The sequence below is a fragment of the Apteryx rowi genome, unplaced genomic scaffold, assembly GCF_003343035.1.
Source record: "Apteryx rowi isolate R43461 unplaced genomic scaffold, aptRow1 scaffold_310, whole genome shotgun sequence".
In the NCBI taxonomy this organism is placed as follows: domain Eukaryota; kingdom Metazoa; phylum Chordata; class Aves; order Apterygiformes; family Apterygidae; genus Apteryx; species Apteryx rowi.
This window is the reverse complement of record NW_020449531.1, coordinates 746,463-761,469: the sequence shown is the minus strand read 5'-3', so window position 1 is coordinate 761,469 and position 15,007 is coordinate 746,463. Positions and strand designations below refer to the sequence as shown.

The 15,007-nt window shown below is 35.1% G+C and overlaps 1 protein-coding gene across 1 annotated transcript in view; it reads right to left on the bottom strand.

Moving 5' to 3' along the window:
* The window catches only part of SSBP2 (single stranded DNA binding protein 2), a 175,831-nt gene that overhangs the window by 142,235 nt on the left and 18,589 nt on the right, over nt 1-15,007 (bottom strand). The window contains exons 2-4 of the mRNA XM_026070465.1: nt 11,655-11,727; nt 8,720-8,781; nt 6,882-6,966 (exon numbers count right to left, since the gene is read on the bottom strand). Coding sequence (XP_025926250.1) covers nt 6,882-6,966; nt 8,720-8,781; nt 11,655-11,727 — 220 coding nt within the window. The remainder of the gene's footprint in view (nt 1-6,881; nt 6,967-8,719; nt 8,782-11,654; nt 11,728-15,007) is intronic.

Below are 15,007 nucleotides of genomic sequence, written 5' to 3'. Positions count from 1 at the left end.
TCATATTTAAAAACAAACACTGTTTATACAAAAAACCCTGAAGTATACTATTTTAACAGTGACTATATGGAAAGGGATGCTTTTCATTAAGAGGTCAGCATATATTGTGCAGGAATGTTATGACAGCTTTAAAAAATGGTATTTTCCAGTTTAAGAAATAACCTATTCTCTAGGTGGACAAGAGCAGGATCTACATAGTATAACTTTAATTCAAGACAATTGTATGTCTCAAGAACTTACTCAAAAGGCGAAACTACAGATACAGTGATGACTAGTAAACATGTAAATGTCCTTGCGCAAGTTCTGCAGAACTACCATAGGGGATTATCAAATAACTTAGAACAAAAGCATTTCTTTTGGTAGAACAGTCCTTAAGCATTACTGGACAAGGCAGACCAAGTGCAAAATACGCAGGGCATTGCACATACTCCACAGTCAAAAGAAATCACACCTAACCACAGAATTGTGTTTGGGATTCTCAGCTTTTAATTAGAGCCCGTGGTGACATGGAGAACCTCAAAAATGCAAATAGAGAATAAAGCAATGGAGAGAGGTTTCCCTGAGTTTGCAGGAGGGCCAACCAACAGCTCACAGAGTGGCAAACTGTTCTCTTCATCTCAGGCATGGATCTAAATATTTCATGATTCCATGGTGATTGAATTTGGCATTCTCCTAATGAATGACACAATGACAATGAACTCAGCATTTTGTAGATTCTCTCTGACTTGTTCTCTCTCTGCCTGGACTTGCCTCTTGCTCTCCAGCTTTTTTTTTTTTTATTTTAATAAAACCAGAAGGAGTAAATATGCATTCTCCATCCTCTGTTCCATGGAACTAGACAGCTGGAAGCCTGACCTAGAATCCAATTTTCAGCAAGAAACCAGGGAGAACGCAGAAGTGCAAGCTGGCTAGCTAGGCAGCCTGCAGAAGACCGCAGCAGCAAGAGCTAGGGAAGTCAAGAAAATGAACAGCTTAAATTAGCTATGAATTCTTCCCTGATACACGAGAGGCACAGAAGGAGGTTCTGTGATGGACTGTCTTGAAAACAACACAACTGCTGTTAAATCATGGAGTTAGACCACCTGGAGACACAAGAAAAAAAATCCATTTTCAAAATTTATCATGGAAAAGAATAACATTTCCTGGGTATTAGGTCAGCAAAAACTTCAGTGGTAAAAAAGGGTAGTTTCATGAAAACAGAATAAAGCAGTCCTCATTGCAGAATACAGTCTCACTGTGCTGTGGGACAAAGGGCTTGAGATTTATGGTCACTTCCAACAAACATTCACTGATGAATTCAGAAAACATTTTCTCATAGACCTTTCATAGTAAACTTCAGGCTTCAAAAAGATGTAAAAATATTCACAGGCCCTCAAATTCCCTGTACTACTAATGACCAGTTATGGTCTTTTGGGCATTTATGGCAAGGAAATGCTGCTTCATTATACTGAAGGAGTCTGGGCACAAAGAGGGAAAAAAATGTTTTTTTTCCCCATAAAATATAGGAAAAAATCCAGACACCCAAATTGTTTGTATGAAATACTAACATAAAGAGATTGATCAGCCATCTAAAATGCCCAAGCACTATGCCCAATAACTCTAGAGAAGTTTGATTTATATCACTAAGATCTTCAAAAGGAATAATCAGTATGGAATTCATCATAGCATAGTCTTTAACATACTCTACAACCTTCAAGTATAGCTAAACTCCCTGTCATTTAGCTTACTATTAAAACATGCTAACAAATCAGGTGGAAATGTGATACTAGTTTATGAGACTGTACAGTCTCTGGGGCAGTGAATGTGTCTTTTTCTTAACCTGTAAATTACTTGACATTCTTTTGGGAGACATGAAACTAAATAAGAGACCCTTACTCATACCAAATGTGATCTTTCAAAGAGCTGTGGAGAAGACACTAATAAAACCTAACCCAGAAAATAATCAGGATTTTACAATAGCTACCTGTGAGAATTAATAGGTCCCTCTTTACATCAGCACCAGGTGGAAGAACTTCCATTCTAATATGGGAGGGAGCCATAAAAAATTCTGGACTGTAAAAAGATTTTAACCATTATGTAAAGATACCAACTTGCAAGAAAGAACTTTTCAGGTACCAGCCTTCCAAATCCAGAGTCCTGAGATCCAAATGAACGGTCAACGAATAGGAGAGTGGCCACTTCTGGCAGTCAGAAACTCATTGGCAGGGATGGCTCTAAGAACCAACAGTGTCCTCTGAGGAATCACAAGATTTACATTTTATTTTCCCTTTTGATACAGTAAGTTTTAAATTCATTTTGTAAACAAATGGAAAGGAGAAAGGAACAACATTCACATTGGAACTTGCTTCTCTCAGCAAAACAACTCAGTTGAAAACCGAGAGAGACAAGACCTTAACTAGAGAGATGAAGAGGTCTCCTTAGGACACTGAAGAAAGGAAAACCCTTTCTACAGCAAAGACTAAATTTTGCCTCAGAGTGTCCATATAAATGATTACTCTTTTCACAAGATTTCCAAAGCACATAGAGATTTTCCTCTAGCAAAAGTAACAGGTACCCGGAAAAGAAACATTGGGGCTTTTCTGCTTCAGATAAGCTATTCTTACTGAAATGTCTGCAATATTAACAGGCTAGGTGAGCACCAGCTTTCTTTCCTGAGTTACCCGATACATAAACAAGGTATTTCTAACTCTAATTCTAAAATATTTACGTTAAAGTTCAAGGGCAAAACCTATTTCTCTGATTCAGCATATGTACTTTCAAGACATAATTTGTCTTTTCAAGCCTGAAATATATTTATGTAAATGTACCTAATGAGTTTAGAACCTTGTTCACTCAGAAAAACATTTCCAACTGCAAATCTCAACAGAAGATAAAACTAGAATCCCTTTTAGATAATATGGATGTACTGTAAAAATTTATACTCAGTATGAACATACATTATCTTCGTTTTAAAGCCAGAATAGGCCTCTGCTTTCCTATTTATTTGATCTCTACTAAGATGAACGTTGTTAGTATTGCAGGCAGTTACAGCCTCCACCTTGAGAGTCACTTCATGTTCTTGCTGTCAGCCATGAAAGATTTTTCTCCTCTCACCAGCTTGATAAAATCAAAAGTTGTATTAGTACAATCCAAAGACAAGGAAATAGTACTTCCAAGCATTTTCTTTGTGGAATAGGGATGCTACTGTATAGAGAAACATGTATATACACACATATAACTGAAAATATAAATAACAGTTATCTAAAGGAGTTTTGTTTTAACTGTTCTAACACAAAGTCATGAACAAATTTAGTGGCATAAACTGACAGGTACACACAGGCAAGCCTTAGTTTGCTTCATTAGGCAGAGTTGATGTTAGAGAAAACTTAATACACACTGTTTTTTGAGATAACACTATACATAGATACTAAGAAGGATTCTCCTAGTCTTCCCCCTGCCAAGTATACTACAGATGTATCAAGTCCAGCTGCAGTTATTTAGCTGTATTCAACGACAAGCAAAGCACACGTTGAAATTTTATGACAAATTAAATAATGAAATAAATCTCATAACTCAACATTTTTTTTCCAAAGAATGAAAAAAGAAAAAAGAATTCACCTGGCATAATTTTTTCCTATTGCAGTTAAGATACTGTGAAACTTAACATAGAAAAGTAATCAACTCTTTATCTGATCATTTTATGAGTCAACCCATGTGCATTTCAGACTGACCAGTAACTAAGTTGTTTGAGGCAGCAGTTCCTCGGAAATCATTAAATCATGCCCAAGTTCTCCCCTCCTCCATCAAACATTTTTATACCTTTCTTTTTCTCACAGAAACAAAGACAGAAGAGATACTGGGTCAGCTAATTCAGCATACTTAGTGCTAAACATGACTTGTCTGGTGTAAGAACTAGGAACCACTCACACATTCACCAGGAATAATTTTCTTAGGTGAAGAGAACACATACTTAATAAAAAAAATTCTGAATTGTTAGTATGAAATAATAAACAAGCCTTCTGTGTTTTTTGTACTTGACAATTACAGTTTTTAAATATGTCAGTACAACTACAAATGCTCTATTACTTGATCTGCAATCTACCCGCAGTGTTTTGATATCATCAAACCCCTCAACGTGACTTAGAAGCTAGACGTTGGTGACTGGCTGTATGACGGTCTTCATTGATGATGGAATTTTGACCTCTCTGGAGTCAATGGCAAAACTCTACATGGGTCAGGATTTCACAAAGCATTTAATAAATGTTTATGTTCAACTACTATGAAATACGCTTGACTGTATTATATAACTACTTGTCCTGTGCTTTAATATGAATGTACAATACACTCATATTAAATAAACATAACATTTCAAAAGCACGCACTTTTCACGATGCAGATTATTTCGCTATGCAAAAACCACACAACAGTAAGCAACAGCATCAGTTTTGCTAGATATCAGAAAAGTTTATTTCATCTGTGACAAAAACTATGCAACAGCTAGTTTTTCCTGTCACCTCAAAAGATTGATAAAGTGTAGGTTATAGAAATACTCAGTAAATGTATAAACCAAATTATTTTAAAATGAACATTCATCCTCCCTTATGCAGACTGATGTATATACAGAAGCCTATCATGACCTCATTTATTCTTCATCAAACAAGTCTCTCTATAGTAATTTAAACACTCACACAAGCACACAATTGTATCACACACAGAAGTCATAGGAGTATTTTCCCAGTTTTTTTGAATTATGACAATACATAGGAGACTGAATTGAGCAATAAGACCATGCAATAAACCAAGAGTTGTAGAAGTCATAAACACTTTAAAAGTGATGCTAAGACAACATTTTTTTTATTAAATATAATTTTGATTCAGCTGCTCAAATTCTTAGTTTACCTCAAAATTTACATTTAATAGTGAATTCACTGATCAAGGAAACTCTGATGAGTTTAAAGGAGTGTGGACTCCACCCCTTCTTTGATTTTCAAGTACTTCTGTCATTTAAAATATCCTCTCACTGCTAATTTTATTTCAAAATGATTTCACAACAACTTTTACAGATTCCATAAGTTTTTGCCTTTTGTGATACACCCTATATCGTGAGGGAACAATACTCTGCTGAAGTCAACTGTCATACCGTGCATTCTGATCTCCACAAATTTACTTCACTGCAGTCATTCCCTACTGTAAAACTATTCCTCCTTCAGTGGGGGAATTGAACCTTGCTCTAAAAACAAGCATTCAAAACAACAGCAAAGCTGTTGAAATACTCTATTTTTTCCACAAGTGTATATTTAAAGCAGAAAAGGGATAAAAGACTGCAGAAATCTTACTTGCAATATATTGGTTTTGATTTGAGGAACACACTTTACCAAGTTGGTTGACCTTAATACTTCTGTGGATGGAAAACTTCCTCATAGTTTTTTCCCATCTTCTCCTCTCTCACACATTTTTTCACTGATTATGACAATTATGAGTGATCAATGTAGCATGGACACTACTGTGCAAAGTTATCCAAGCTCATCCACCAGGCAGCCTCAAAATCTAACCACCAAGGACAGGGTATTAAAGTTTCATTGGTCTGTAAGTAGAATACGCTGAATAGTTCTAACTGCGTTGATGGTGCATTTGTAACATAATCTCTGTTAACTACAAATAAGGCAAGATCGTATAGGTCACATACTATAGGATGCTGAGCAGTCATCAGATTATGACAATTTGGGTAAATAACCTGAAATCAAATACATTTATGGAAAATGAACACTTAGCTCTTTCATCTAAGCTTTTCCAAATTTGTGTTCGTAAGACACTGTGGAATGGCAGTCTAATTTTAATTTTATGTGTAGAAATATTTTTCTGCAATAGCTACAAAATATTTATAAGACAGACTTGGAAAACACTCAAAGGAAAAGTTTTCAGATTATATCATGGGGTAAAGTTATGCTCTCCTTTTATATTATACAAATGGCCGAAAGGAATGATAAACCCAGCTCAGTCAGCCTCCTGCGGATTTCGTCAATAGAAAGGAAATCACCAGATGGAAAAAAGCTGGCATAGTAAACGTATCCCAAATTCCATTCCAACTCTGGAATGCAGGTAAGTTCTGAAGTTCTCCGTTTATATTATGGTAGTGGAGAAAAAGGAATTGATTATTGCAGTGTTGTGGTCCCTAGTTTCTAGAGCACTTCTTCAGACCTTGCAGGCAAGGCACCACCAAATTCCCTGCTGTGTTTTGAACTGGGACTCAATGGGGTCAAAACTGGCATAATACTTCTGTTCCTTCCCCTCTATTTCTGCTGTTCTCTTGGACCAGATGATTTTACATTTTACTTGTTCCACGAGTGAGTGTAAGTGTTTATTACCATGACAAAAAATACTTATTTCAGGATACAAAAATATCTGAAGAACAATCACATATTAAGGCAGTATGGTTCTGCCAGAAGCCATGGGATCAGTTCTACTGAACTGCTTTTTCTTTAGCATTGACAGGGAATAGTTATCCAGACAACACATATCTGTGTCTGCATTTGGCCTGAGCCTTTGCGACTGAGGTCAAGCTGATGAGTCCATGGGGGAGAGAGAGTAGGATGTTCTTTGTTCTGTATAAATATGTGGGACAGCACTCTGAAGCTTTACCCAGTGTTGGTAAAGCTTCAAAACATGACTTGTGACATGGGCTCCAAACATGACCTGTGATATGGATTCCAAGAGTTTCCTGTATGGCACTGAGTAATCAAAGGATTAGACAGTCCTAATTCTAAGGCACCCTGGAAGCAAACAAGAGTTACTTACATATGACAGACTTCTGCGTTTTTGAGTCACTGCCCTACAGAAATACTTCTCTATCACATTCATACATAACAATTAATTAAAACATGGTAAAGATATACAAAACTTACATAGTCATGAAAGGCTTTTGCTTCACTTGAATGCTCACATGTTTCTCGTCTTTCTGGAGCTGCACAGTAGAGATCCCAAAATACACTGCAAGTTAAGAAGTTACAGATATGAGAACTATAATGATTTTCTCACCATATAGACTTTATGCGGTACACAAACCACACATACATGTGTATAAATAGAAATAGACATATCACTTTCTAGTCAAGAGCTGCAAACACTTACCTCTATGAAAGAATTTAACTTTGTAAAATGCCTGTGAGGAATAAAGTCCTATTATCTGATTTTCTGAGGCAAGCAGTGCTGTATTCCTTTAAAACTGCAGTAGTGTAAACTCAGAAGCAAGTCTAATATACAAGCTTTTGGAGTATAAAGCAAATTACTACAGCTCTGCATTTAGCTTCATACCTCTGTGACTGCTGCAATTTACTACCACAAAGCACTGGAAGGGACAGATTCATATGATAATATGGCGAAAAGGCAAGAAAATGATGAGAATGCTGGGAGTTCTTCCAGGGTCCAATACTGTCCTTTAAACAAAAGCTCCTAGAGAAACAAGTGTATGGATAAGAGTAGGAAATAGAAGGGTATGCCATCTTAAAGCTCTTGGGTTATAAAGAGAGAAAGGAAATTACGATACTCCGGATAAATCTTTTTTCCCCTGCCTTTCAAACAGTTATACATGAATCAACTCTAGCACACTACAAGTATCTCTGAACTGTTAAGAAATAGTATGTAAGATACTTAGCTATGATAGTAATGTCAGCCACAAAGTTTCTAGAATAAAATTATCACTATGCTAGAACAATTAAAAGAATAAAATTTGTTAGAGATTCATTTGGTTTCTTTATTGTTTTAGACATAATCCTCTGTAACTCAGCCCAGCACTGTAGTTCAGAATTGTGGAAAATTTGATCACTCTGCTGCAAAAAAACAAAATTAACAATAATGCTGATATCAGAGATACAAAGAACAAGTTCACCTTCTTGGGCTTCCATCACTCAATATGGCTAAACAGCAGTGCCTATGAACACTCTTTTCCTTGGGAATTTTATATATAGAAATATATCTCTGCACACCAATATATATAAGCAAGTGGCACCATGCATAAAAAATTACAAGTGAGCTCTGTGTCCTACCCATATTCTAAACTGAGAGAAACTATGCAAATGCAGCTACTGCAACACCAAGCCCATGCTATCATATACTGCCTCTCAAAAAGGCTGGTAGCTTTGGCTCCACTAATTGCTTTCATATGCTATTCCCGTGACTAGAATGTGGACTAAAGACTGAGGAAGCTCACATCTATTTGCAGAGTCTTTGCATATATTATATATATTATATAATATATTATATATATATATGTGTGTGTGTGTGTGTGTGTGTGTATATACACACACACACAAACACATTTTTTCAAATGCAGTTGTTTAGGACATGGAGAATGATCTCTTAAAGGCACAATCTACTGGAAGATGGTGAACAAAGAAATGCATGCCATCTTCTTTCAAAGCTGCTGTGTTATCGATCTGCTATACAGTATTTCTTTTTGTCCAGTGATGGAAAAATAAATTAAAAAAAAAAAAGAGCAAAAGAGTCCATTTTTTTTTATTAAATATGGACCTGATAAATAAAATTGTAAATAACATAATACTTCATAATTATTTTAAAGCATATAATATCTAATTTATTTCTTTCATCACTTTCCAAGAAAATAGTTTTTGATCCTTGTCTTCACATCCTTTTCACAATGTTCACCTGAACTTCTTGCCTCCAGCCATTAAAATTCATAACTGGCATATTCTAAAAACCAGAGAAAAAGAAAATTGACACTTACCACCACCAGGAGTGCAAGAATCCCGGGGGCTCCCCCAGTGTGATGTTTTTTTCCCATCTTATCTAAAAAGAAACAATAAAAACTCTGTGATCACTGTGACTAAAAAATATTACTTAATTTATTCAGATAGAAAAAAGGGAAGAATAAAAGATTTTATAGCTATGAAAGGCTTCTTTATCAATCTGGATGGCCATATTGCTCACTTTATCACACATACTAGTGTAACTGATACCTCTTATTTTAGCAAAATATATTTTAGAATTTCTTTTTAGAGATTTTGAATATAATTTTATTAAGGACACATTTTGTATCTCTCCACCATTAAGGCAGGCATCTATTTAAGCTCAAAAACGTGCATCACAAAAAATTGGTCAAAAAATACCCCTAAAAGTTATCTAAAAGATTTTCCAATTTGCCCTAAGAAAAACATATGAGATACAGAACAAATGTGACTGATTCAGCAGGTGGCAGTCTTCCCTCCACAACCAAAGTGAGCCAGTGTTGTAGAATACTCAAGGAGTACTTTACTGTTAGAGGTAATGTCACAAATATAAGTAACATCAGAGTTATAACCCCTTCTCCCATGATTCAATGAAAATGAAAAACTAGTTTGACCTGGTATGTCTGCATTGGCAAACTCTCTTGAATAGAGATATACTATCTAAGCTTGCTTTCCTACCTAAGAAGTCTGGTTTACTTAACACTGTTTTCAAAAGAAAGGCAGTTTAAAAATTTGTACCCTTGACTTCACACTTTAATTGTGGATCAGCTAATTTGTTAGACAACATAACACACTGTGAAAGAATTCTGGCCCTTTGCAGTACTTTACAAATCTTAACAATACCATACAATCATTTTATTAACACTGTAGTTATCAGCTTATTCTTAACTACAAAACTAAAGAGTTTGGACTATAACAAATCCAGTATAATTTTTTAAGGAACTCTGTAAAAAATAACTCAAGATTCTGTAGAAATCCAAACRACACTGTTAGGAAGACCGGCTCACTTTAAAATGGGGTGTAAAGCAGGGCACTGCATATATTCCAAACTCCTCCAGTTGCTACTACACATAGCATTATCTCCTGCCCAAATTTGTAAAAAAATAATTGTTTAAACACTTACCGTATTCTGCCCTAGAGACAGAAATAATGACAGATGAAAGTAGCATTATTTTAATGAAACGCTTAAACAGTCTTTATATGACTGTGGTTTACAGCCCAGGATTGAATGGGCATTACAATGTAAAGGCCTGTCTACTCCATGAGCCACTACCATTCTTTTCTGCTGCTTTTACCACTAACTTGTGTGTTTTAGATTATTTCATCCAAACTGTATTAGTGTCCGGCTTTTGCAATCTGAACCTCATTTTATGACTTTCAGCCCAAACAGCAATTTTTTCCAGGTTCCTTGGTTTCACTGCCATTTGTTCCAACCTACAAGCATTTACAAACATTATCAGCATAGTATTTGCCCTTCTGCACTGTTAATGAATGGAGTAAATAGGCTCATAGCTCTGTGTGAAATCTAACAGACACCTCATACCCATTCAATACCTTATTATTTATCGCTATGCCCTACTCCTTATCTTTTGGCTAGTAGTAGTCTGAATTTGAAGGTTTTGATACATTCTCAGATTATATTAATTCAAATCTGAGAGTTTCTCTATAATCCAAGTTTAAATTAGCTTTTAGAGCAAAGTTCAAAGACACTGTTTTCTTGAATGTTTTCTTGAAATCCAAATGTTACACCAGTTACACTCTTGTCAGCTGCTCATTTTGCAAATAAATCATAAAAATGAGCAAAAAGAATCTTGTACTGTGTATCATTTACAAGTGACTGCTGTTTTGCAAAAGCCAAGATTACTCTCTGATTTTTTTTCTCTCGTATTTTCCCATTGCTTTACCAAGAGAGAAAACAACCGTCAAAAAACACATTTTAATATAAACATAAATTGATACTACCACAATTTTATCCCCTTTGCCTGTCTGTGTTATGTGAATTTTCTATGATAGCTACCACAAACAACCCTCCTGTTCTCGTCCTCTCCTCTCCCACCTCCAAAAAGTCATCACTAGGATAGTAATTCTGTTAGCTTTTGAAGGACTCAGTTGAAGCAGCAAATTTTCTAAGTATAACATGTTGCCTTTTTTTTCCTCACTTCTGCTCACTACCCAGTTATTATCATCACATCAAAGAAAGATTAAAAACAATAATAAACCAAAAAGACTTCAATATGTTTGACACACAGGTATTTCTGTATCCCAGAATAAAAACAGAATGCTTGAAGAACGATAATTTTTTTTCAGTTTTCAAAAGATGTATACAAGTCTTTAAAAGACTATGAAAAATAATAGCTATTGTTTAATGCAGAAAAAAAATCCACTAGCAGTTAAAAAGTGCTTAAGAAATAGGCTCTGAATAGTTATAGTCATAATTGATTCACCAGATGAAAAGAAGCGAAGTGGTTAGAAGGATGGAAAGAATATATATTGAAATCAGCACTGGTTAAGAAAATAAGAACTGCAAGTATATGATGATGGGATGTAAAATACTTGATTGCTGTTTATTTAGGATGGTACATTATTCACAATTGGAGGTATCAACAATAAGTTAGAAGATTATCAAAAAGGAGTACCATCAATGCATTCTCTAATATGCGTACTTATTAGAGAAAACAGAATCTTTCTCAACGTAGCAGCAAATCAGAGAACAGTGAGGAACAAATCACAGCAAAAGTAATTAYACTATGGCATGTAAAATGACTTGGCAAAGCAGCTTTTGCAGATTCAGAAGTCTACGCTGATCAACGTAAACACATAGGGTCATCAATGATGTTTATTTTAAATCAACTTACATTTATTTTACATGCATTTTACTTGCACACACTTACAAATTGTGGAAGGAAAAAGAAAAAAAAGACGGAGAAAACATACCTCTGATAAAAATGTCTGGGCAGATTTCTGTGCTCCTACATGGAGCAGATATTCATATACGTACAACGCTAATCTGAAAAACAAATAAGACAATATTAAGTATTGTGCATTTGTTTGTTCCTCTTTTTAGAACCAAAGGATTTCAGAACTTAGAGCTGCAGACTATTTCCTTTCAGAAAACACTATGCACTACACATGTCAAATCTGTTATCTGTACTGAACTTTTAAAACTAGAACATCTAGGTCAATCTGAGCAGAGGTGTTTAAATAGTAGTTAATTAATTATTATTAAAACCCCAAATTACTTAATGTCAATATTTTTAATGATAATTGGACAGATGCCCAGTCAGCTAACAACAGACCTACAGCTGCTCCGTATTTGCCCACACTATACCATGCTTACAGTAAATATAATATATCCATACACTGATTATTTTTTCACATCAAAATTTTCATACGTGGAGTGTGTCGTGCTGTTAGCTCATCTGAACAATAGCCTGTGTTTATTCAAAGAACACACAAACTTCAAGCTGCATAGAAAAAGTAATAACAGAATCCACGGCACTATTGTAGTACAGCCACATCTCTTAAACAAAGCGTAAACAGATTTTTAGATTTATTCAGACATGTGCATCTCTGAGCATGACCACCCAGCTACAAATTATTGCCACAGTTCCAAAAGGATCTTCACAAAAAGTGATCTTCAGCAGCCAGGCACATCTCCAAATAACTCAACAGAATTGCGCAAGGATCTTACTGCAGAAAGGAGAATCACACTCTAAATACCTGTGCGCTACAACATGGACTGAGAAGGCCCTTTCAAAAACCCAAGAAGAGCTAAGCAGCAACAACAAACAGTTGCTGTTAATATAGACTAGATTTATAGACTAGATCTATAGATATAGATTTGAATGAGCAAACTAAAGACGAAGCACTTCCTGCTCTGCCACTGGTTCTCTAGAGAAGTTCCTGCCTGACTGCTTGTTTAAAGTCTCTTGAAAGTCTCTCATTTACTGAGATTTGCATCTCTTTTAAAAATAATGATTTAATAATGATACTTAAAAATTGCATACAAAACATTTCAGTTCAAGAAAGAAAAGAAAGTCAGACTGCATTTCTTTTAAAACTGCTAGTTGAATTGCTTTTGAGAAGTTAAATCTGTTAGAGTGGACTTTGTGATATACTGATATTCCTATTTGAAACACTTCACTATTCACGTTCAAAAATATGTAGTTTAACTAAACAAAGTAGAGAAGTCGAGAATTTCTATATTCCTGTTACTTCTCAAAAGGTTAAGCAATATTAGATAGGATAACTGTCATAATGGCAATGACAGAATAGTAACTATTGTAGCAGCTTAGTGTGAAATAGTCTGAAAGTGTGAAATTTTAAAATCTAGGAGAGATATTGCATAAAAATTGTTTTCATTATTTGTTCATACTTTGTACATACAATGCTCACACTATTTTACTCTCTCTCCAACATTGAAAGCAAAACTGTGTTTTTTCCTATAATAAAAAATAAAGTTTACTATTTAAACATATGATTATTATTAGTTTGAAGCTTGAAAGGGACCATACCCACTGTTTAATTCTTATATTTTACAAAACAGTTGTATATTAATTTTATTCAGCCATATTAATAAATACAAATCTCACAGTGTGATAAGGAGAAAAGTTATTCTAATGGAGCACGGTACTGTTCAGTGCTCAAGTGCCACACAGCTCAGGTATGATACAGTGAATGCCTGCTGTAAGTACTGGTGAGAGAGACAATCACTTATACTGGAGTCTCTCTTCCCAAAAGTACAACTGCACCTGCCAAAAAGAAAGTCAAATCTTGTTGACTTAATTCTTTCCAGTTGAACTGTCATTAAGTTTTTAAACAATAAATGGTTGTAGACAAAATCTAAGATCAGAAAGATGTCAAAGGCACAGAAGAGAAACTGTTTCTACAGTAACCAAGATGATTTATATACCTAGCAATACTTTAAAACATTTCATGTCTTCTGAGATACACAATTTTTTTGTTCTTATCAAAACATGAAGCATGCAGTCCAGATAAAAGGATTTGTGTGATCATATCCTTTCTAACCCGCAAATGAAAGCAAAAAGCAAATGAACAAGGAGTTTATTGCAGTTACACCACCTTCATAAGTCTGCCATCTGTTGAAAGCTTTAGCAAATACTGTACCATGATACCCAAATCAACAGCACAATACTTTAATTCTAAGAAGCTTTGTAAGTCTCATCTAAGGACTCCTGGCACAAAACAGCACATGCCAGCAATGCTCCAGTATAGCATTATCATTGCTGTGTGTGCATCTTAGAACGTGAGCATTTAAAAAACCCAAGATTTTTAAAACAACGAAAAAGACAGCCCTAAAAGTTCAATATAAATATATAGAATGTGCCAATTAAGCTGTAATTAAAATTATCACAGTATCTCCTACTCTTTGGCATACATTACTACATTGGTTTAAGTATACTAACTGTGAAATGAAATGGTGAAACAACTTTGTTTATTAAGGGGGAGAGGAGACGACTTTAGGAAGAGACAAATATTCCAAGTTTCAGCTTTCCAAGGTGATCCAGCTGTGGTAAACTGTGGCTGGGCCCACAGCGGCAAAGGACTTGCCTTACTCCTCTGACAGGAAAGCCAGGACCACCTTCCRCGAACAGATGCGAGACAGACGCACAGCATAAACTAAGCTGATTGGTTCATATTAGATCTAAATTGCTTGTCCATCCCCAGTTATTATTCTGTCAGGAAGTCTTTACAGAAGTTAACAACATTATTGTTTCATTCAGAAATAAATGCATTTGCCACAGAGATCAAAAGAAAGATACTACTGTTTTACTGCATTAGTCACAGCAAACTGATCAATGAAAACTGATGCTCTGAGGAAAGATAGCAAAGAAATTAAAAAAGATGCAACACAGTGTAACAAGGGAGATTAATGGATATAGTAACTTTAACTATGGCATAAGAAAGACTAGAATAAGATAAAAATGGCCACAGTCCAAGCATATAAAATTAACATAGGAATACACTATTTCACATCTGAGCAGAAGTCTAAGAAAATAATAATAAGATAGTCTTCATCACCAAGGACTTGGGTTCAAAGTGGTATTTTCAAAGAGAATATTTACTCAATAAACTGGTGCGAGAAACTGAATGTAAAAGCAGCAAGTAGACGTACGTTAAATTTTCGTATTTACATACTTCTTGACATGCTATGAGTAATCTGAGAAACAAATATTGCTAATTAATTTATGTGAATTCTGCAGCAATTTTTGTTAGACAGGCCATGGGCCAAAGTTACCCAGCTCCAAGGACAGATATATTGCACT